This window comes from Marmota flaviventris, chromosome 3 (assembly GCF_047511675.1).
Source record: "Marmota flaviventris isolate mMarFla1 chromosome 3, mMarFla1.hap1, whole genome shotgun sequence".
NCBI lineage: Eukaryota > Metazoa > Chordata > Mammalia > Rodentia > Sciuridae > Marmota > Marmota flaviventris.
The window spans coordinates 126,163,798-126,189,013 of NC_092500.1; the positions used below are offsets into that span (position 1 = coordinate 126,163,798).

A 25,216-nucleotide genomic window follows, 5' to 3' on the forward strand; every position below is an offset into this window, starting at 1 on the left:
TCCAGGGTCTCCACAGAAAGTATAGTCCTGCCAGCTAGCTGTGCTGGCCCTGCTCTCTCCAGACATCATAGCCATTTTGTAAAGGAGACACAGCCAGAATCAGCCAGGGCCGGGCCAGCCTGCTTGTGCTACTACACTATCCACATAGACAATGGCCTGGAATGGTCCCCACATTCCCCAATCTGAGTTCCATAGGCCCACTAGTCTCAGTCCTCTGTCTTTGGCTGCTGTTTTGCTATGAGAGAATTACAATTTTTAAGTTGAATTGGACCCCAGGTTGCATTCACCCTAACTGGTTTCAGATAAGGGTCATGAGACTGCCTATACTCATTTCTTGCAGGTCAAACTATCACTCAGTACTTAAACTCACAACTTTATTTAAATTAAATTAATATTTAGGAGTAGCAAAGGCCAAGCCACAGAAAGGACACCAGCTTCTTCAGTAAAATTGATATTAATCAGACCAAACTAAACAACGTATTACTTAGTTTTCAAGATTGAATTTCTGGGTAAGTAGGATTAATTTAAAATGAATAAAATTTCTTCAACTCCTTCATTTCTGAATTATGGGTCTAGAACATCAGAAAATATTTTAGTCATTATGGGTCTTACTAACTCTAATGGCAAAGGCTAACTTTAACATTCTTCCATATTGTTTAAATTTTCTTATAAAATCAAATCCAATAGCAATTGACAAACTTGCTAGACCACTCCTGAAATGTCTCATTTAGGAAAGAAAGAGAGGAAGCAGCTGCATTTTATCTAGAGGTACATTAGATTTTTACCTGCCCCCCCAAGAATAAAATGTCCTTGGCTCCATCAATCTCAAGTAGGCAAGTGACACTATAATGTTTTGTATTAGCTCGTATTCTTTCTTTCTTTCTTTTTTTGATCAAAAAACTCCAGCTATTTGCTTTGTATGTACAAAATGCTTGTTTCAAATTATAGACTAGTCATGATTTGACCACAGCACTGCACATCTGAAAATCCAGGTACATTGGCTTGAAAGGAGATATGATCAGTCTATATACAAGTATTGTGTTTATTTGAATAAAAGTGAAAAGAACAACCCCAAATAAAACAAAACAGAGATTTGTAAGAGTCTGATGTGTTCAGAAAACAGTTGCTATTGCTGTTTCCTAAAATGACTGTGTCTATCTAATGAGGTCCAACAATGAAGATAGACCTCCAAATGTGGGGACTTCATAGTCTAAAGTAAGGCCTTTGAACTTTCTAATATAGCTAAATGATTCCCAATTCTGAATTACAGAGGTGCATGGGAAGTTTTGAAAAAATAACTGTACTTATGGTTTATAAATTTCAGAATTTTTAAAATAACTTTATGTATATTATGGTAGGAAAATACATTTTATTTTTAAATAAAATATTCAAGTAATAAAAGTAAACAAAACCAGACTCAGGTAGTCAAAGGTCAAATGCTTTTTCTTTTATGGTAAAGCTAGAGGGAAATAAAGTTCAAGATGGGGGATCCATGAAAATTAGAAGAGAGTTCAGTGGAGGAGAAGAAGAGAATGGAGGAGGACATTGGAGGCACATGAAATGTGAGTAACTGCAGGATGAAATTGAAAAAATTATGCTAAGTACATATATGAATATATTAGAGTAAATTCAATCTTATATAAAGAAGCAAACAAAAAACAACAAAATACAAAGAAGCAAACAAAAAACAACGAACAGTAGAGTAGAGGCAGGGGAGCGGGGGAAGGGAGGAGAAGAGGGAGACTGGAAATACTGGGGATGGGAATAGAGCAAAATATGTGAAATGTAAGTGTGAATATGTCAAAATATATCACACTATTATGAATATCTATAGCACATTAATAAAAACATAAGGAGCTTGGGCTATAGCTGAGTGTCAGAGTACTTGCCTAGCATGTGTGAGACACTGGGTTCAATTCTTAGCACCACATAAAAAATAAATATATCAAGAAAATAAAGCGTTGCTGTCCATCTACAACACAAAAATATTAAACACAATAAAAACAGAAAAAAAATTCATTAAGTAAAAGGAAGCAATTATAAAAATGTGTAAATAAAATCTTGGTTTAAATTTATTCAGTTAGAATACAGATGTGGAAAAAATCATGCTTGCATGTAAATAACTGAATTTTGTAAAATTTGCTATTGATAATAATGAGTCTCAAGCATAGAGAATTTTAGAGTTTGGCTTGCTTACTCAGTCCTTTCCAACTCAAATAAATATGTGAAGATGGTCTGGGATGGGAATAATTCACTTAGAAATCTTTTGCAATTCTGGTGGTTAGAATCATTGGCTGTTTAAACAAGATAGCCAGAGAAAGAAGTAGAAAACAGTGAAAAATGATAGAGAACAACAGAATTTAGTGATTAATAGTACAATTTTATGGAAAACATGAAATTTAGAGCATTGTGGAATAACAACAAAGAAGAAGAGGACATTGGAGTAAAAGACGAATAGGCAGTAGCAGAATTTAGTTATTGATATTCTATAAAAAACTTATGGAAAATTAGAAAAAATATAGCTATTTTCCATTCACCTGATACACTCCAATCACTAAATGTAGGTTTTAGTCAAGCATGAATAGAATATTTTTTAATATATCAATAGGTATTTCTAAGTTAATTTTTGTAAGACCAAGTTCTTAGTTCAGGACTGCATTCCAGTTCTATGCTGTTCAAGAGAAGAAGAAAATCTGTCCATCTAAAAGAAGCAATTGTGTAGTGTGTGTGGGATCCTAGGTGGGATCCATTCCCTTTGAACACTGAATTTTCAGAGGTTGCTGGGGGTGAATGCATTCACATTAAGAGAATGACACTGGTATTTGAGGCTCAGAGTATTTATTGTGAATAAAGGATACAAATAGAAACTTTCCAGTAATGAAGAAGACAGATCTCTCTCTCTTTCTCTCTCTCTCTCTCTCTCTCTCTCTCTCTCAAGACTTGGTTGCACACACACACACACACACCAAAAAAAAAAAAAAAAAAAAAAAACTTAAAAGGATTAGGCTCAATATCATCATATTCAAGGTCTTCTTGTCTCAGGATCAATAAGGATGCTGTCTCTTCCATGTTAGAATTGTCAGCTTCTTTGAGAGACTGAGGAGAGATGCCTGAAACAGTAAGAGAATCCTGGTTTCAGTGATGACACAAATGAAAGTCCAGAGTCCTCTTGAAGAATGAAAGGGCTAGTAGAGTGGCTTCAAAATATCTATGGGGAACCAGAACTTTTCTGGAAGGAGTGATAGAGCTATATCACATTGACTATGTCCTGTGCAAATGTCTTGATTTCAACAATGAGAAAGAATATGGGTTAAAAATGGTGAGGAGTGGAAAGAGATGCAAGTGCTCTCTTCCACACCAGGCGGTCTAATTCCTTAAGCACTTCAGGCAGAAGATGACCTCCCTCAATTCCTCTGTACCTCAATAACACACTACACTTTTCCTCACAGGATTCATGATAACAATTTGGGTACTTTGGAAGATGCAAAAGAAGGGCAGCTTAACTGAATTCAATAGTTTTCTTTTCCCATGGGCTGCATGACCATGTACAAGTGAAAAGCCCATTTCCAAAATATGACACCACATGTTATTTCAAACAATAAGATAATTTTTTTCTTCTAGCATCGAAAATTTCAATATCTCTATTTAAGGCTATTTTACATTATTAATTAAAGTGGGAAATGTTATTGAAAATAATTGGTTACATACTTCCTTAAAAATAAATTTTTATAGATGAAAGGTTGGATCATCATATGTGGATTGATAAATGTAATCCATCATATAAATAGAATCCAGGGAAAAAATTACATAACTAACTCAATAGATGCAGAAAAAAATAATCAACAAAATTTAGTACCATTCATGTTAAAAGTTCTGAAAACACTAGCAATAGAAGAAAACTATCTCAATCTCATCAAGGCTACACATGAAAAACATCACATCATAATGAATGGTGAGGAAATAAAATCTAGAGTAGGATAAGGATTCATACCCTCACCATTCTTATTCGATGTAGTTCTTATAATATTAGCTATATCAATTACACAAGAGGAAGAAATTAAAGGGATACAAAGAGAAAAAGAAGAAATCAAATTATCTCCATTTGTAGATGATATAATTCTATACATAGAATCTCCATCAGAAGAGTTTTAGAGCTATCAAATAAACACAGAAAAGTAGCAGAATACAGGATAAACATACAAAAATTAAGTATTGCTATATTCCAATAGTAAAACCAACAAAAAATGAATAAAAGTATTCCATTGAAAATAATCTAAAACAAAACAAAAACATGGAAATAAACCTAGCTGAGAAGTTGAAAGACTTCTAAAATAAAACTATAGAACACTGAAGAAAGAATTTGAAGAAGACTATAGAAGATGGAAAGGCATCTATTGTTCTTCAATAAGCAGATTTAATATTGATAAAATGACTATATAACCAAAAGAAATCTATAGTTTCAATCAGTCCCAATCAAAATATTAATGACTTTCTTCACAGAGCTACAAATTATTCCCAAAATTCATATGGAAGAATAAAAGATCCAGAGTAACCAAAAGAATACTGAGCAAGAAGAACAAGGCTGAGGCATCACAATTCCCATGCTCAAATCATGCTGCAGAACTCTACTAACAATAAGAGAATGGTGTTTTTATAAAAACCAACATGAAAATCAAAGGAATAGAACTCATGGAGATAAACCCACACAGATATAGTCATCTGATACTTGAAAAAAATCAGTAAAAACACACATTGGAGAAAAAAATGGATGTTATGGTTTGGATGTGATGTGTCTTCCAAAAGCTCATGTGTGAGGCAGTGCAAAAAGAGAAACAATTGGATTGTAAGAGCCTTAATGCAATCATTGCATTATTCCCCTTATGGGGATTAACTGTGTGGTTAACTGAAGGGTGGTAGGGTATGGCTTGAGGGGGTGCGTTCCTGAAAGCATGGCTTTGGGGTATATATTGTGTATATGGAGAGTGGAGTCTGTCTCTTCTTCCTGATCACCATGTGGGCTGCTTCCTTCTGCCACACTCTTCCACCATGATGCTCAGCAACATGTCCAGCCCCAATGAATGGAGCTTGCTCTCTATAAACAGAGATCTTTGAAACTGTGAGTCCCTGAATAAACCCTTTCTCCTCTACAATTGTGCTGGTTGGCTTTTTTTAGTCACAGCAGTGAAAAGGCTGACTAAATGGACTTTTTAACAAATAGCACTGGGAAAACAGGATATCCATATGTAGAAGAATCAAAGGAGCTCCCTCTGTCTCACCTGCATAAACTTCAAATAAAATGGATCAGAGACCTAGTAATTTGACAAGAATCTTTACAATTGCTAGAAGAAAACATAGGGCCATCTCTCCAATACACAGGCACAAACAGTGACTACCTTAATTAAACTCCCAAAGATCAAGAAATAAAGCCAAGAATCAACTGGGGAAGCTTCAAATTTGAAAACTTCAAACAGCAAAGGAAATAAGATGATGAAAGAGAGCCTAAAAATGGGAGAAACTTCTGCCACTTATTCTTCTGATAGAGAATTCATATCTAGTATATGTAAACATCAAAATAACCCAAATAACCCAGTCAATGGGTAAGTGAGCTAATAGACATTTTTCAGAAGATGACATGAAAATGACCAACAAATATATGAAAAAACTGTCCAACATTCTGGACCATAAAGGAGATTAAATAAAAACTATATTGAGGTTTCATCTCACCCCAGTTAGAATGACAAGATTCAAGATAAATAATAATCAGGGCCTTGTATTAGATTATTGTGAATGGAATAGTTTTCCTGATTTTTTTCTCTGCAGATTCATTATTGGAATATTGAAAAGAAACTGATTTTTTAAAATATTTATTATTTTTAGTTGTAGTTGGCATAATACCTTTATTTTATTTGTTTATTTATATATGGTTCTGAGGATTGAACCCAGGGCCTCGCATGTGCTAGGCAAGTGCTCTACCACTGAGCCACAACCCTAGTCCAAAAAGCTATTTATTTTTGAATGCTGATTTTGTTTCCTACTTTCCTAATTTTCTATATCAGTATTAGAATTCTTCTGGTGGAGAAGTTTGAGTATACTACATAAAGGACTCTTTCTTCAGAAAACAGATAATTTGGCCTCTTTTCATATTTGTATTGTTATAGTTAAAGCTTTGTCCCAGGGTTTCATAAACTGACTTCCAGACCACTCACGTATAATCGAATCAAGCCTTTATTGAAGCACACTGGTGGCGGCTGACCAGCACATAGAGCTGTTCCCCTGATCAGCCCCGAACAATTGCAAGGGCACTCCTTATAAGCCTGAAAACCGCAAAAGGGATGTTCAGGGGGTCTAGCCAATGCAAGCAAGCGGGGTTACAGAAGCGGGACAGTGCAGTCAAGCGGAGGGAAGCCTAACCAATCACAGTTAGCCCAGTCACCCCAGTTACAGAAACAGAGCCCCGTTACCCTAGTTACAGAAACAATAACCCATTAGGTAGTTCCATGTTCTTAAAGGTTTCTATAGCAAAAGGAAAAGAACATCTTGCTCCAGTCATGACTCTTCTACTTGGCATAGTTGTTTACAGGATGAAGTCATAAAACAAAATGGAGTCACATTTGCTCCTACTACCACAGTATCTCTTTAATTTCTTCTCTTATCTGATTGCTCTGACTTTAGTTTCAATAACTATATTGACTAGGAGTGGTGAGAGTGAATATTCTTTTCTTGTTCCTGATTTCAGAGAAAATATTTTTAGTTTTTCTTCATTCAATAAGAAGTTGGCTTTGCATTTGTTATACATAGCCTTTATAATGTTGAGGTAAGTTCTTTCTAACCCTAATTTCTTCAAAAGTTTTAACATGAATGGGTGCAAAAATTTATCAATTGTTTTTTTCTAGAAGAAAAATTGGTAGAAGAAAACATAGGGCCAACTCTCCAATACACAGGCACAAACAGTGACTACCTTAATAAAACTCCCAAAGAATATGTTATTCTTAGATGTATTTTTAGTGAATTAAACTTATTTATTTGCATATGTTGAACTACCCTTCCATCCCACTCACATAAAACCCAATTTTTCATTGTGCACTATTTTGTTAATGTGTCTTTGAATGTGTTTTAACAATATTTTTTTTAAAGATTTTTGTGTCTATTGCATTCAGGGACATTGGTCTGTAGTTTTCCTTCCTTGATGTGTCTTTGTCTTGTTTTGGTAAAAGAGTAATACTGGCTTTATAGAATAAATTTGGACGTGTTTCCTCCTTTCTTAATTCATGGAACAATTTAAGAAAAATGGGTAAAATTTATTTCTTAATAATTTGGTAGAGCTCCTTTTTGTTGGAGGACTTCTAATTGCTGTTTCAGTATCATTGCTTGATATTGGTTCATTTAGGTTTCCTGTATTTTGCTGGTTTGATTTCTACCTAGAAATTGGTTAATATCTTCTAGATTTTATAGTTGTACTATAAATTTTCAAAATAGTTTCTAATGAGCCTTTGGATTTCTGAAATGTTTGTGATGATATCTCTTTTTCTCATCTCTAATTTTGTTGATTTGGGTCTTCTCTCTTTTTTGGTTAGTTATCAAAGAAGAGAGCTGTAGTAACAAAAACAGCATAATACTGGCATCAAAACAGACATGAAGACCAATGCATAGAATGGAAAACACAGAAGAAGCCCAAATAGATATTTTCATCTGATACTTGAAAAAGGAAAAAAAAAATAGACATTGGAAAAAAAGAGTCTTTTTTAAAAAATGGTGCTTGGAAAACTGGATATTTGTATGTAGAAGAATGAAACCAGTTCCCTATCTCTCATCCTGCATAAAGGTTAAGTAAAATGAAAGAAAGACCTATAATTAGACCAGAAAATTTGTGATTTACAGAAGAAAATAGGCTCACTAATCCAACATATTGGCACAGGAACCTTATCAAGACCCCTAAGGCTCAAGAAATAAAACTAAGAATCAGCAAGTGGGATGGTATCAAATTAAAATATTTCTGCACAGCAAAGGAAACAAGAGAATGAATAGAGCACCTATAAAATGGAAGAAAAAATTTGCCAGCTATTCTTTTGACAGAAGATTAAAATCCAGAATATACAAAGATTTCAAAACGTTAATACCTAAAAAGCAATTAATCTAATTAATAAATTAGCAATAAAACTAAACAGGTATTTCTCCAAAGAAGTATACGAATGACCAAGAAATATATGAAAAGCTACTTAACATCTATACCAATCAAGGAAATGCAGATCAAAACTACATTTTTATATCATCTGGCCTCTATTAGAATGAAAATCATCAAAAAATACATAATAATAAATGCTGGTGTGGATGTGGGGAAAAGTACTCATTCATTTTTGGTGGCACTGCAAATTATTACAACCACTTTGGAAAACAGTATAAAGAGTTCTCAAAAGATTAGGACTGAAATAACTTCATGACTTTCTCACCCCTTGGTTTTATCCAAAGAACTAAACTAAGCATACTGGAGTAATATTGGCATATCCATGTTGATGGAAGCACAATTTACAATAGCTATGTTATGGAAACAGCCTTGGTTCCTGTCCACTGATGAATGGATATAGGGAATGTGGTGAATATGCACAATAGAATTCTACTCAGCCATAAAGAAGAATTAAATTATGGCATTTGCATGTAAATGGCTGGAACTGGAGAACATCATACTAAGGGAAATATACCAAACTCAGAAAGTCAAAAATTGAATTTCCTCTCTTATATGCAGAAGTTGGAGCAAAATAAGGCATAAAGGAGAGAAAGGGGGTGGAATTCTAAAATGAAAATGACTAATAAAAGAAAAAGAGATATCAGTGGAATAGAGTAAGGGGGTTGATGTGAAGGGAGAAAGGATAAGAAAAAGGAGGAATTGTGGAATGAAATCAATCAAATTATGTTATACATAAATATACCATGGTGAGATATATATACATATATATTTGATTTATTAAAAAGCTATAAATTAACAGAAAGGAAATAAGTAGAGGAAGGGGAGCAGAAGAAGGGGCATTAAAATTGAGAAAACTTTATCTGTGTATGTATAAATAGTTCAAAATGAACACTACTCTATGCAGAAGTTAATGAACTGATAAAAATGTAAAAAGTAAATAATAAATATTATTGAGGATGTGTGGATTAGGAAACACTCATATTATTCTTTTTTTCATTTTAAAATATAATAGGATATTTGATATTCTGATATAGGTTGAAATTCTGTTAAATATAAAACATAGAGACTTATAGGAAATTATAGCTTGATCTAAAAAATTCAACATCTTGGTTTAAGAGGAAAGGAAGAAAAATCTCTTCAGTGAATATATTCTTTCATATTGTGGAGGATAAAGCAGACAATGGGACTGAGGTGACACATTCTGTTAGAGGAACATAAATAATAGAGAATGTATTGAATTCTGAGATGTCAAAGGACATTGAAAAACAGCAAAGAAGATTTCAGCAAAGAGGACACAGCTAGGTAAAAGGACACTTCAGCTTTTGTTACAATAATTAAATATTCAAAAAGGCAGCCATTTTATACTGTCCAGGAAGTTAAGCAATTGATTGCTCATTTTATATTCCCCCTCCCTTTTTTTATTGGTTGTTCAAAACATTACAAACCTCTTGACATATCATATTTCATACATTTGATTCAAGTGGGTTTTGAACTCCCAATTTTACCCCAAATACAGATTGCAGAATCACGTCAGTTACACATCTACATTTTTACATAATGCCCTATTAGTAACTGTTGTATTCTGCTACCTTTCCTATCCTCTACTACCTCCCCTCCCCTCCCCTCCCATCTTCTCTCTCTACCCCATCTACTGTAATTCATTTCTCTCCTTGTTTATTTTCCCATTCCCCTCACAACCTCTTGTATGTAATTTTGTATAACAATGAGGATCTCCCTCCATTACCATGCAATTTCCCTTTTCTCTCCCTTTCCCTCCCACCTCATGTATCTGTTTAATGTTAATCTTTTCTTCCTGCTCTTCCTCCCTGCTTTGTTCTTAGTTGCTCTCATTATATCAAAGAAGACATTTGGTATTTGTTTTTTAGGGATTGGCTAGCTTCACTAAGCATAATCTGCTCTAGTGCCATCCATTTCCCTGCAAATTCCATGATTTTGTCATTTTTTAGTGCTGTATAATAATCCATTGTGTATAAATGCCACATTTTTTTTATCCATTCGTCTATTGAAGGGCATCTGGGTTGGTTCCAAAGTCTAACAATTGTGAATTGTGCTGCTATTAACATCGATGTAGCAGTATCCCTGAAGTACGCTCTTTTAAGGTCTTCAGGGAATAGTCCGAGAAGGGCAATAGCTGGGTCAAATGGTGGTTCCATTCCCAGCTTTCCCAGGAATCTCCATACTGCTTTCCAAATTGGCCACACCAGTTTGCAGTCCCACCAGCAATGTACAAGAGTACCCTTTTCCCCACATCCTCGCCAGCACTTGTTGTTGTTTGACTTCATAATGGCTGCCAATCTTACTGGAGTGAGATGGTATCTTAGGGTGGTTTTGATTTGCATTTCTCTGACTGCTAGGGATGGTGAGCATTTTTTCATGTACTTGTTGATTGATTGTATGTCCTCCTCTGAGAAGTGTCTGTTCAGGTCTTTGGCCCATTTGTTGACTGGGTTATTTGTTTTCTTATTGTTTAATTTTTTGAGTTCTTTGTATACTCTGGATATTAGGGCTCTATCTGAAGTGTGAGGAGTAAAAATTTGTTCCCATGATGTAGGCTCCCTATTTACCTCTCTTATTGTTTCTCTTGCTGAGAGAAAACTTTTCAGTTTAAGTAAGTCCCATTTGTTGATTCTTGTTATTAACTTTTGTGCTATGGGTGTCCTATTAAGGAATTTGGAGCCCGACACCACAATATGTAGATCGGAGCCAACTTTTTCTTCTATCACACGTAGAGTCTCTGATTTGATATCTAGCTCCTTGATCCACTTTGAGTTAACTTTTGTGCATGGCAAGAGGAGGGGATTCAGTTTCATTTTGTTGCATATGGATTTCCAGTTTTCCCAACACCATTTGTTGAAGATGCTATCCTTCCTCCATTGCATGCTTTTAGCTCCTTTATCAAATATAAGATAGTTGTAGCTTTGTGGATTAGTCTCTGTGTCCTCTATTCTGTACCATTGGTCCACCCACCTGTTTTGGTACCAGTACCATGCTGTTTTTGTTACTATTGCTCTGTAATATAGTTTCAAATCTGGTATCGCTATACCACCTGATTCACACTTCCTGCTTAGAATTGCTTTTGCTATTCTGGGTCTTTTATTTTTCCATAGGAATTTCATGATTGCTTTATCTATTTCTACAAGAAATGCCATTGGGATTTTGATTGGCATTGCATTAAACCTATAGAGAACTTTTGGTAATATCACCATTTTGATGATGTTAGTTCTGCCTATCCATGAACAGGGTATATTTTTCCATCTTCTAAGATCTTCTTCTACTTCTCTTTTTAGGGTTTTGTAGTTTTCATTGTATAAATCCTTCACCTCTTTTGTTAGGTTGATTCCCAAGTATTTTATTTTTTCTGAGGATATTGTGAATGGAGTGTTTTTCCTCATTTCCGTTTCAGAAGTTTTGTCGCTGATATACAGAAATGCCTTTGATTTATGCGTGTTGATTTTATATCCTGCCACTTTGCTGAATTCATTTATTAGTTCTAGTAGTTTTTTTTGTAGACCCTTTTGGGTCTTCTAGGTATAGAATCATGTCATCTGCAAATAGTGATAATTTAAGTTCTTCCTTTCCTAATTTTATGCGTTTAATTTCTTTCGCCTGTCTAATTGCTCTGGCCAGTGTTTCGAGAACTATATTGAATAGAAGTGGTGATAGAGGGCATCCCTGTCTTGTTCCAGATTTTAGGGGGAATGCCTTCAATTTTTCTCCATTGAGAATGATGCTAGCCTGAGGCTTAGCATAGATAGCTTTTACTATGTCGAGGTAAGTTCCCGTTATTCCTAGTTTTTCTAATGTTTTGAACATAAACCGATGCTGTACTTTGTCGAATGCTTTTTCTGCGTCTATTGAGATGATCATATGGTTCTTATCTTTAAGTCTATTGATGTGGTGAATAACATTTAATGATTTCTGTATATTGAACCATCCTTGCATCCCAGGGATGAATCCTACTTGAACATGGTGCACAATTTTTTTGATGTGCCTTTGTATCCGATTCGCCAGAATTTTATTGAGGATTTTTGCATCTAGGTTCATCAGAGATATTGGTCTGTAGTTTTCTTTCTTTGAGGTGTCTTTGTCTGGTTTCGGAATCAGGGTGATGTTGGCCTCATAGAATGAATTTGGCAGAGCTCCCTCTTTTTCTATTTCCTGAAATAGCTTGAAAAGTATTGGTATTAATTCTTCCTTAAAGGTTTTGTAAAACTCCGCTGTATACCCATCCGGTCCTGGGCTTTTCTTGGTTGGAAGTCTTTTGATTGCTTCTTCTATTTCATCTATTGATATTGGTCTGTTTAAGTTGTGAGTATCCTCCTGACTCAGTCTGGGCAAATCATATGACTTAAGGAATTTATCGATGTCTTCACTATCTTCTATTTTATTGGAATATAGGTTTTCAAAATAATTTCTAATTGTCTTCTGTATTTCTGTAGCGTCTGTTGTGATATTGCCTTTTTCATCCCGTATGTTAGTAATTTGAGTTCTCTCTCTTCTTCTCTTTGTTAGCATGGCTAAGGGTCTGTCGATCTTATTTATTTTTTCAAAGAACCAACTTTTAGTTTGTTAATTTTTTCAGTAGTTTCTTTTGTTTCAATTTTGTTGATTTCCACTCTGATTTTAATTATTTCTTGCCTTCTGCTACATTTGCTGTTGTTTTGCTCTTCCTTTTCTAGGGCTTTGAGATGAAGTGTGCGCTCATTTATTTGTTGGTTTTTCCTTTTTTTGAGGAATGACCTCCAGGCAATGAATTTCCCTCTTAAAACTGCTTTCATTGTGTCCCATAGATTCCGATATGTTGTGTCTGTATTTTCATTTATCTCTAAGAATTTTTTGATTTCCTCCTTTATGTCTTCTGTAACCCATTGATCATTCAGTATCATATTGTTCATTTTCCATGTGATGTAGGATTTTTCCTTCCTTCTTTTATCATTGATTTCCAGTTTCATTCCATTATGATCAGATAAAATGCAAGGTATTATCTCCACCCCTGTATATATACTGAGGGTTGCCCTATGGCATAATATATGGCCTATTTTTGAGAAGGATCCATGTGCTACTGAGAAAAAAGTATATCCACTTGATGATGGTTGATATATTCTATATATGTCAGTTAAGTCTAGGTTGTTGATTGTGATATTGAGTTCTATAGTTTATTTATTTAACTTTTGTTTGGAGAATCTGTCAAATGGTGAGAGAGGTGTGTTGAAGTCACCCATAATTATTGTGTTGTGGTCTATTTGATTCTTGAACTTGAGGAGAATTTGTTTTATGAACGTCGCAGCACCATTATTTGGTGCATAAATATTGATAATTGTTATGTCTTGTTGGTGAATGGTTCCTTTTAACAGTATATAATGTCCTTCCTTATCCCTTTTGATTAACTTAGTCTTGAAGTCGATTTTATTCGATATGAGGATGGCCACCCCTGCTTGCTTACGAGGACCGTGTGCATGGTATATTTTTTCCCAACCTTTCACCTTCAGCCTGTGTATGTCTTTTCCAATCAGATGTGTCTCCTGGAGGCAGCATATTGTTGGATTTGTTTTTTTTTAATCCATGTTACCAGCCTATGTCGCTTTATTGGAGAGTTTAGGCCATTAACATTTAGAGTTACTATTGATATATGGTTTGTAATTCCAGCCATGTTTGATTATTTATCTTCTTTTTTTTAATTTAATTTAGTTTGTTTCTCCATGGTTAGCTTTCCCCCGCCCTCTGTTTTTATAGAGGCACTTCCCACTGATGGTTTTGGTTATTGTTTTTCATTTCTTCCTCGTGTAGTGTTTTGCTCAAGATGCTTTGCAATGCTGGTTTTCTGGCTGCAAATTCTTTTAGCTTTTGTTTATCATGAAAGATTTTTATTTCGTTGTCGTACCTGAAGCTTAATTTTGCTGGATACAGAATTCTTGGTTGGCATCCATTGTCTTTCAGTGTTTGAAATACGTTGTTCCAGGATCTTCTCGCTTTCAGCGTCTGTGATGAAAAATCCGTTGTTAACCTTATTGGTTTACCCCTAAATGTAATCTGCCTCCTTTCTCTTGTAGCTTTTAATATTTTCTCTTTGTTCTGTATATTGGATATCTTCATAACAATGTGTCTTGGCGTTGGTCTACTGTGATTTTGTGTGCTTGGTGTCCTGTATGCATCTAAAATTGGTATATCCGTTTCCTTTTTTATTTCTGGAAAGTTTTCTGTAATTATTTCATTCAGCAGGCTACTCATTCCCTTGCTTTGAATCTGTGTACCTTCTTCTATCCCGATGACTCGTAGGTTTGGTTTTTTTATGTTATCCCATATCTCTTGGATGTTTCTCTCGTGATTTTTAACCAGCCTTTCTGAGTTGGCTAGGCTCTTTTCAAGATGATATATTTTGTCTTCATTATCTGATGTTCTGGCTTCTACTTGATCCACTCTGTTAGTGATACTCTCAATTGAGTTTTTAATTTGGTTTTTCGTTTCCTTCATTTCTAGAATTATTGTTTGATTTTTTTTTATAATCTCTATCTCCTGATAAAGATGCTTAACTTCTTCTTTTATCTGTTTATGTAATTCATTTTCAAAGTGTTCTTTCACTGTTTGGATTTGCTGTCTCGTATCCTCTTTAAGGTTCCATTCCATCTGTCTAAGGTATTCCTTGAGTTCTTTATATGACCATTTTTCTGCTGACTCTAGGTCCTCCTGAATATTTAGGCTGTCCTTCATTGTTTGTACCCCTTTTCTTCCTTGCTTTTTTATGCTGCTCATGTTACTTCTTGTTCTGTTTGACTGCTGAGTTACTGTTTACTCTTATAAATTTATTTTATGCTTGGGAGGAAAGATATTAGAAGGGAAGGGAAGAAGTCACTAAAGAGAATGAGAGTAGGCAGGTAGAATTCAAGGAAGGGGGAATAAGAAAATTAAAAAGAAATGAAAAGACAAAAGAAACAAAAACAAAACACACACAAAAAAGTTAGAAAATAGAGAAAGAAAGAAAAGAAAAAAATATTTTTACAAAAATAATAATGATAATAAAAATAATGCAAATTAAAATTAAAAAAATTATAATAATAATAAAAATTTAAAAAATAGAAACATTAAAAAAAGTTAAAGAACAACAACAAAAAAAATTGAAAATGAAAGAAAAAAAAGAAAAAGAAAAAAAAAATGATAATAATAATAATAATAAATGCAGTCATAGAGTTCAATTAATTTCTCTTCCAGTAGGTGGAGCTGTGCCCACTGGGTCAAGCTTCTCCTCTCACTAAGTGGGAACCAATCACTGTGTAGCAGCTCTTCCTCACAGACTGGGCGGGTCTCCAATCCTGATTGCCTAGGGCCTTCTCTTGTGTTTCCTCAAGCCAGGCCGCGCTCACCTGTGATGCTCACCACAATACTGGCTACACGCCATGTCTGCTGCTCCTGGGAGCCCTGTTGCGCTGGTTTCAATGCAGTTATTTCCTCCGCCCATGACGTCAGTTCTCTGCCAAGGTGGTATCACATGTAAATGGTGACCGTTCCTTCCCTTTGCCGGGTGACCAATGCAACGGGTGGGTCCTGACTGTCTCTCCCAATCCCCGTTTCAATCCTGTGGCCACTGCGTATGAAGGCTCGGTTGGTTTTTACCTCTGAAAGTTCCTAAGGGCCAACCAGTTATTTCAGCGGGATTGTTAGTGCTGAGTCATGAGAAGCAGGCGAACCGGAGCTTGGATGCAGCTGATCCGGGCCTCGGTGTGTGTGTTCTGAGGGGCCCAGACTGTACACCCCAGATCCACATCAGCTCAGCATTGCCTAGTGATCCTGAGCAAACAGCATTTATACAGTTTACAGCTCCCTATGCCCGCGCAGTTGAAGAGGTCAGAGACTTGATCTCTCCCCGCCCGCTGCCATGTTAGATCACCTCAATGATATTCATGTTGCTCTTACAGCTTCCTGGCATAAGCAAGTTCTTGGGATTATACAAACTGCTGCTTCTGTTTCCAGTCCAGATTTCTAGAAATTAAACCCTGCCGCCGTCGCCTCTTCCCCGGGGCCAAGCTCAGGGGCGCCGTGCTCGTCCGCTACAGTAGCTGCGCTGCCAACTGGTGCCCAGCCCCCGGGGCCCAAGCGGCTGCCGCTGCAGCTCTCCAGCTCCCTCCTCTGAAGCACGGGTCCCCTCGCAGGGGCATGGAGAGCGACCCCAGAGCAGGCTCTGCCCGAGGGTGCAGCGGCAAACAGGCGACCCAGGCGCTCAAGGCTGCGGTCCAGCCTTTGGAGGACAGGGCTCGGCACGCAGCCCAGCTCCAACCTCTAGGTGCGGCTGCCGGACAGTGTAGCCATAGCCATCAAGACAGCCGGCAGAAAGCAAATGGCGGCTCCCGCAGAGTGGATTTTCAGCACAAAAACCGCAGCCCAGCCAACGATCCCAATCCACAAACTCTCCCTGTATAAAAAATATTCAAAAAAAAAAAAAAAGGTGGGGCACACTGAGCTTTCTTTGCCTAGGGTACTTACAATCCACTGCTGATTATACATTCACCTTTTCTGCCCGGAGCGAAGCGAAAGAGGAAGCAGATGGGAGCAAAGCGCCCGCGGCTCTGGGCGGCAAAGCGTCCGGGAGCCAAGCATCTCTTTTTCGATCTCTTTGTTCTTCCTGCTGCTTGGCAAAGTGGTCCGCTACAGATTAACGGTGAAAGGAGCTCTTACACGCTGTGCGAAATCTCGATTAAAACCGCTACTCTGAGCACCACGCTCAGCACTTCAGCAACCCCCGTGCGCAGCGGCCATCTTCCCCCACTCATACATTCTTGGTGAGAGGACAAAGTAGTATAACTTCTTTGAAAAGCTGTATGAAGATTCCTTAAAAGAGTAGGAATGCAGCTACCATATGACCCTGCTATCCCATTTGTTGCTATGCATCAAAAGAGCTGAAATAAGCATAAAACAGTGATGCAGGTATATTAGTGCTCATAATAGCTTAGTTTATAGTGATCAAGTTATGGAACCAGCCTATGTGTCTCTCTATAAATGAATGGATTAAAAAACTATACATATATGTACACATACACACACAATACCCACATACACATATAGAGTTCTATACCGTCATAAAGATAAAATTAAATTATATCATTTTCTGGTAAATGTATGGAATGGAGAAAATCATGCTAAGTGAAATAAGATTCATGATAAATGTCAAAACTTTTCTCTCATATGCAGAAGCTACATAGAAGTAAGGAATAAAAAGAGAGATATTATGAAAATAGAAGTAATAACAGTGGATTAGAAGGGGGTTGAAGGAGGCATGAGGAGGAGAAATGGGGAGAAACTCTGAAATGAAATTCTCCATATTTTACTCTCTGTGTGCTTGAATATAACATAAAGAATTCTATGTTTATGTATGAATGTAATGTTCGCACTACAGAAAAATAAATACATAGAAGGCAGACCTGTTGATTAGGGGAAGGTAATCAGGGGAAGGAGGAGGGAAATGGAGAAGCACTAGATATTTAAATAGAGCAAATTATGCTATTTGTACTTATGAATATGTCAAAATTAATGGCACTATTATGAATAATTATAATGCACTAATAAAAACACTAAAATGCTATCAAAATTACTTTTCACAAGTTTAAAGACTACCATGCTTGTTGTTCAAACAGAGGTCTTGGTTTGCTGTGTGAAAATCGGAACAAAGCCACAAAGTCTCTGCAGCTCATACAGACATGAGCAGGGTGTGCAAACAGAGGACACGATATGTATCTCATTTCAGAAGAAATAAAACAGCTTCAATAAACAGAAAAAGGGAAGATATGACACCATCTTGGTTTACAAGGCTACTTAGACAGGAAAACTGGTCATTTATATGTCCAAATTCATCTTTCTCATGATAATAATGCAAGACCATAGGAGAGATAGCTATCCATTCACCTGTCTGAGAACACCTGACACCACCTTCATCTTCTGGGAAAAAGTTCTTGTCTTTCATTCCAAAGGAAGAAGGAATTTCAGGAACAGGTACCTCTTCAAATTCATCATAACCACTGCATGTGGCAACTGCATGCTGTCCTTGAGGTTCTGAAAACAGGGAAGAAGGAGGAAGAGCAAGATATTTGTTAGTCTAGGTGATGTCTTCAGTCTCTTCTAATGCAGAGATTCTAATAGCTGAGAAATATAGATACCATATTTCAAGGCTGTCCCAAAGGCATACATTTGATCTCCATATTCTTAGATCATGTAAATCATCGAAATATTTCAATGTATAAAGTTCAATAATATTTTACTAAAAAGCCATGCCAAAAAATTCAATAAAAATTATGCTATAAGTTTGAGGCACTTGTTTCAGGCATATGGTGGAGGGTTGAAAAAAAATATGTATATATCAGTGACTGAGAGTGATTTCATCAGGATTAAGGAGAACCCAGGATGTTCATATGGCCTCTGAGGCAACGGAGACACAGTGCCGTCCGGGAGAGAAGACTGGCTCTCTCTCTTCCACAGATAGGCTATTCTACCAATTTGAATCACAGGAGGCATGATTTTCAATCTCCTCTAGTGCTCTGCTAAGATTCGTTCTTAACGGAGCACTCCTGGACATGCCTCATCCTTGGAACTCTCCACTTTTACCACTAGGGAAGGTGCAGGATGCTCTCTTTTCTTATGTTCTTTGTAGAGAAGCTCTACCAGTGATTGATAAGTACAGGCACCACAAACTTCTTGTGTTCTAGGAATTATGAATGTCTTTTTTTTTTGTCTTAGTATTCACATAAACCACAAAATAGTTTATATATCCTTGTATTTCAGGTCAAATCCATATGTTCTCTTTCACCTTGGAATTTGTGAGATGATAAGGTTCAAATGTTCTTTTTCAGTTTATGGCCTTGGATTTTATAATGATATATTTGAGGTATGTCTGTGACCATATGGAAGTATCTATGGAAACCAACAGATTAGAATCTCATCTTTCCCTTTCTGAGATGACAGATTTGGGTGGAGAGAAAAAGTAGTTGTGAACCTGAAGGAAGAGATCCTTCACATCTTAATCACAGAAAATTCTTTTCAGATGATAACCTGCTCCTCATCCCCACCATCCAAGGAAAGACTTGTCTTTACTACCTGGGACAGATTCAGGGTTTCCATTCTCCTCATTGTCCCCTATGTAATAGGGTAGCTTAGTTGCTGAGCCATCATCAAACATGGTTCCTAGTAGGGAGAAAACATCATAGACAAACACAGGAGGAGGTCAATGTCATGGTTCAGAAGAAATTTTGAAGCTTCATACTTGTAGAGAGAGCGCTTAGAGCTCCTTCCCTAGAAGGATGCTGATAATTATTTTAATGGTCAAGGAATATTCCTAAAAGATCTTGTTCTAAATGGTTGGTCCTCCGGTTGGTGATATTGGAAAATGTAGAACCTTTAAGGTGTGAGAACTAGTGGGAGGAAATAAGTTTTTGAGTGCATGCTCGTGAAAGGATTATAGGATGCCAATCTCTTCCCCTCTCTTTTAATTTTCTGGTCATTGTGAGATGAGCATCTTTGCTCCACCACATACTCCCAGCATGATATGGTGCCTTGCACAGGCCTAAAGCAACCAAGCCATATTATCATGGAGTAAAACATCTGAAAGTGGGAAGGAAAATAAAACTTTCTTCTTTATAATTTGATTGTCTCAGGCAATTTATTTCAGTAATAGAGAGCTACCAAATTTGCCATATGAATGTTGTGTTAGTCATGTGGACTTTGCTTACTGATAATTCCTACACTGATGATGAACTCATGCAAAGAAAGGAGGCTATGGACACACCTGGGCTGTTCAGCAGGCTCTCCTTCTCTGGGTTTATTGGGTAATCGATCTCCTGGTACAGGACCTCATCAACAGTGTCTTCGAAAGTGGATAAGGCTATGGAAAGCAGATTGAGTTCAGACATTAGTCTTGGAAATCTTTCCCGTAGACAAAATCTGCTCCAATGCACACTCTAGGAGACATTCCTCTAGGCTTCCAGGGTCCTTTTCTTTAGCCTTGGGATCTACTGGGATAGAACTAGATTACCATGCCACTCCTGGATCTTATAATCAGTTCCCACTAGCACTGTACACATGGGAAGCCATCATATTTGATGGCTCCACTTTTTAACCCAAAATGAATTCATGTCTTTTAAGTCTCCAAGTCCATGGTAGATAAGGCAGATGTTCATATAATTGGAACAAGACTAAAATGCATAGTTTAAAGAAAAACCACAATTGGTCCAATATTATCCCTACATACTTTCATGTTACAGCATTCCCTAGCCCCACCTTGGAGCTGTGCTCTCCTTCTGAGCAGCTGAGTTCCCAGGATGATGAGAACCAAAAATAGAAGGGCTCCCAGGATCATGCAGAGGATCCCAGGTAAGGAGAAGATGCCAGGGACAGGGGCTGAGGCTGAACTGGTGCCTGAAGAAGAAAAAGAGTCATGAGTCTTTAGAGAGGACCATAAGCTCAGGAGAACCCAATTATCCTGGTCATCACTTGAGTCCTCAGGACCATGAAGTCCCTAGCTCAGTCATCATAGATCTTTGTGAATCCCAGGATTACCACCCTAGATCCTGCTCTGGGATGTGTCAAATATCTTCTGAGTCTGATTTTAAGAGATTTCTATAAAGTAAATATGGATATGGCTTTGGAGCTCTCTGACTGCTACATCTTAACACAAATAATAGCTTCTTCTAACACCTGATCATCAGGCCTACTGTAATATGACCAGAACTGTGTAGACTGAAAAATCTAAATTTTCAATGCACAGAACACTGAAAATCTGCCTATCTCCTCCATTACCTGGGTCACGGCAAAAGAACCACTTACTTCTCCTGGTGGGGCGAGTTGTTGTCCTTTCACCTGGGGAGAAGAGAAAGAAAAATGGAATTATTGTACTGTGTGGGTCTGGGAATGTTGCTCAATCCCAACCACCACCACTGACATAGTTGTCTCTAAGATGCCATGAGATTGGGTACAGCCTTCCAGAGCCAGGGCTCAGGGCAGCAGGGCAACAAGGGAAGCCCTTTGGATGCAAACACACTCCTTCAACCCTGGCTCCCTCACCTGGTCCTGCTACTCACCAGAGCACCTCACACCAGCGTCCTCCTCATGCTTGCAGTCACTCTGTCCCCAGGGTGCTGCAGCACAGGCCCACAGGGAGGGCTCCCTGCCCCTGCACTGCACCTCATCCAGCCAGATGCTTCCATTTTCAGGGCCAAATTCAGCCTTCCCTGGTGCATCCAGGGCAGAGCCACAGCCCAGCTGCTGACGCACCACCTCAGCCTCTGCCAGGCTCCAGGAGTCATCGCACACAGTGCCCCAGGCGCCTTTATGCCAAACCTCCACTCGCCCTGAGCACTCACTGTCTCCTCCCCTGAGTCGGAGCTTCTCTTTGTCTGAAAAGGCAGTAGCACCTCCACTTACTCCCTGGTGGGAGGAAATGAGCCCCTGGAAGCCATGGGGAAGGTGTGAGGGGATGAGGTACCTGTGCAGGGCGCAGTGGCTGGACAGCTCTTGGGTCTGTTTCCTGCAGGAGCAGACAGTGGGGGAAGCACAGGTTCAGGGGCAACTGAGGTGATCTTGCCCCAAGACAAGGCTCTCTAAAGTCCTGGGCTCAGTTTGGGTGACAAGTGGAGATAAGGTGCTTCAGAAGTAGTCTAACAGGATGGGTTACTGAGACTTACCCTAGAGCATATCCCTATCAGCAGCTGAAATTATTTTTCAGTTTACTTGTTCTTACGGTGCCCACTACATGAAAAAATACTAACATGTTTATGTGTGTACAATAAAACACACATAGACATGCATAACCCAGAAAAAACTCCACTAGAAAGGTGACCTTGCTTCATTTCCTCTGTTCCTACAAACAGGATGGTGCCTGGCATGTTGAATGCATTCATTAGAAGTATGTACAGGTGACTTTCTATGAATGTTATGAACAGTGGGCTTGATAAATATTTACTGATTGAACGAATAGATGAGTAAAATCTGCTGGAAATTTTTTTTTGAATTTTTGCTAATCAAAAAGGTAATAAAATAAATGTAAGTTAATATTAATGATTTGTGGTAATAAATAGTAGACATGTAAAACATAAATACTACATAATCCCAAAAGTGATTTGTACTCAATATCCCTCATATTGTTAATGAAAAAGTATTAACATATTGAAAGTATTCATTCAACTTAATTGAAAGTATTCTTTTAAATAAATTAAATGTATTTTACATAAATAAAACAAGTAGAATTTAGAGAAAAGTTAATAAGTACACAAGAGTTAGCTGGTAAGATAGAAACATTTGCATAAAAATATAATACAGTAAAGATAATTAATACATGAAAGGACATAGATGTATCATAGAGCCAAGTAAAGCAAAATAAATAATACATGAAAATGAAAAAAACAATACAGAGAAAACATACAAGGCACTTGTCCTAAAACACCTTCATGGGTATACATTATCCCCATTATTCTGTCAACCTCCTACCCTATGCAGAGACCATCTCTAGAAATGATCACAGGACCTCTCTTTGGTGGCTGCTCGCTTTCAGGATTGGATGTCTCACTATTTCAATATGCAGAGTCTATTGTAGGGAAAAACATTATAAATACATATTCTTATAATTTATTATCCCTCAGCCTCTACAGGGAAAAGAAAAAAATAAGGTGTGGAAAAGTAGGAAAGGGAAAAGAGTAAGCAATTGCTTTTGAAACATTTACCATCATTTATCATTGCATTCTTCCTGGATTTCAGGCAGTTCCTAGCAGAGGTTTGTGGGCTTTGTTCCTTTTTTGATTTTTGAGGTTCTGTATGTTTTTTTGAATTTAGTTGAATGGTCAAGTTATAAAAAAAAATGCTGTTGTTTTCTATCAAGATATGAAATGCCAATTAAAAACAGTTCCTCCTGCAAAGTATGAAAATATTTTTTAAATAGATGTTATGTGATCTTACAACCATTGGCAGTCACCTTGTAGTAACAAACCTACTAATATGCAGTGTTACATGTGTAAGGATATATATTACAATATTGTTTGTAGAAGGGAAAAATATAAAAGAATTATATATTAATAGCAAAATTTTATGCAAACTGGAATACTAGTCGCTTAAGAATGAAACATTATGGAGTTATTTTACAAAAGTGTGAGTTCTACTTGAGGAATATGCATAATAATTCTTAAGAAAAGTTGATGTAACAATAATAAGTATGATATAATCCCAATATTGTAAAACCAAATAAAAAGAAATCATAAGATAAATGCTTTTGTCACTATATGAGTTTTGATAGGATTCCATGAAAATGGAGGATTTAGAAAAATAGTAATTACCAGCCCATTAATCCTATTCACTTCAGAGAATTATGAATAGACAAGGGTTATGCAATGTCACTAATGTACCTTTTATCTTTTTATATGTCTTCGTTGATTTCAATGAGTAATTAAGGTTTTAGTAATTCAGTATAATAAAAAAGATATTGTTTAACTCTACAGCAAAAACAAACTAGAGAGAAGAACATAAATCTCCTAGTGTCAAGCATGTGGCTGATTCTGTGGAAAAAGAAAAAAAAAAAAAGATGGGACAGCTTAAGAGGAGGTGAGATGGCCATGTCTTCATACCTCCAGTGCTCTTTGCCCAGACAGACAGCATTACTCATTCCCTGGGGGTCCTCACATGGAGAGGTTCATTAGTGTTACTTAAACTTAGAGTGAACCCAAACCCAACAAGTAGAAATCTGTACCTGAGAGTCACAGCCCTGACATCAGGAGTGGCTCACACTCTCCTCCCTCTTCCATGGAAAGTCCTTCAAAGTCCAAGAACAATAAGCTGACTACATCTTCCTTGGCATTTCTGCTAATTAGACTAATTACAGACTCCTGAGACATGGTTCCCGGTTGTTTCTGCATTTGGGAGCCACAAAGAAATGTGCCAGTGTCACTTCTAAAGGCAGCTCACTTGTGACACAGCACACATTAATCAAGTTGAATGAGTATATTCCTGGCATTAAATAGACAATATGTTATACAAGTCAAAGACCACTGAAGACTGTTGGAAGAGTCCAAGCTGCAAATGATCTTTCCTGAACTAAGAAGAGAGTGGGAAAGTTGGAGAAGAAAGATTTAAGACATATTTGCTGGCAGAGGCATAGAACTTACTATTACATTGGAATTGGAGAGAGAGTAAAATGAAGACATTAAGACATGAATGTAGACTGAGAATAAGTAACTGGGTAATAACAGTGGCATTAACTGGGAAGGGAATAAAACAGGGAGAAAAAGTTAGAGGCAGGGCTTAAAGGGGTGGAATAAAACACTCTATTTTGAAAACTAAATTTGAGCTGTCCATTATATTTGCAAACGAGAGTATCCATTAGCAATGAAATGAATTTAAGGGCAGAGATCAGGAATGGAGGTTTATATTGGGAGCTGTGGGTGGAATAATATCATCTAAGGCCATGGACCCCAATGAGAAAAGGGATGGGAAAAAGCTAAAGAAGAATACTAAGTCTAAAATTTAGATATTGAAGAAAAAAAGTCGCAAGACTCTAAGACAGAATAATAATCAATAAATTAGAAAATAAAAAAAAATAAGATAGACAGCTGAGAGTTTCAATTTCCAGTGAAGTTTGAGGGAAGATCATCATTTATGTGTATGATGTAGTTTAAATAGAAACGAGGGAGAGATCAGGAAATTTGTAAAATGTCATGTTAGAGAGAGGGCAAGAGCACATGTGAGAGAAGCACACTACAATATGGGGCCAGTGTGGAGTATTCATCAGAGATTGGATCACAAATTCAAAGAGACTAGCAGGGTAATTTCACATTTTAACAAGGTATAGTACTTGTCCATGATTCATCAGTCCTTGCCTAGTCCAGTGCAGGTAGTGGAGAGTTAGGTAGTTGACTCAACCATTCTTCTCATTGATAAAGAAGAGAAGAGAGAATTGAGTGTACTTGAAGGGGGAGGATTATAATGCAATGTCATGTTGTCTAATCAGGGTAAGAAGAACATCTGCAATCATGAGGAGAGTGGAAAAATGAAAAC

General features: G+C 37.1%; 2 protein-coding genes across 2 annotated transcripts in view; both read right to left on the reverse strand.

Moving 5' to 3' along the window:
* Window positions 1–25,216, reverse strand: part of LOC114104822 (uncharacterized) — a 419,591-nt gene that overhangs the window by 174,254 nt on the left and 220,121 nt on the right.
* LOC139705012 (antigen WC1.1-like) lies at window positions 207–24,057 on the reverse strand. The gene is made up of 9 exons (XM_071609190.1): window positions 23,933–24,057; window positions 21,272–21,704; window positions 20,978–21,037; window positions 20,459–20,696; window positions 19,968–20,063; window positions 19,280–19,366; window positions 18,095–18,241; window positions 2,967–3,110; window positions 207–235 (listed from the first exon to the last, which is right to left on the reverse strand). Exons 1-9 carry the CDS (start codon window positions 24,055–24,057, stop codon window positions 207–209), a joined length of 1,359 nt encoding a protein of 452 aa, XP_071465291.1.

Coding starts and splice junctions, on each gene's coding strand:
- LOC139705012 (XM_071609190.1), bottom strand. CDS start 24,057: ATGTCTCAGGAGTCTGTAATTAGTCTAATTAGCAGAAATGCCAAGGAA. Junction 20,697..20,977: donor GTTCTTTTGCCGTGACCCAG/GTAATGGAGGAG, acceptor TGACTGAGCTAG/GGACTTCATGGTCCTGAGGA. Junction 19,367..19,967: donor GAGCCTGCTGAACAGCCCAG/GTGTGTCCATAG, acceptor TCTCCCTACTAG/GAACCATGTTTGATGATGGC.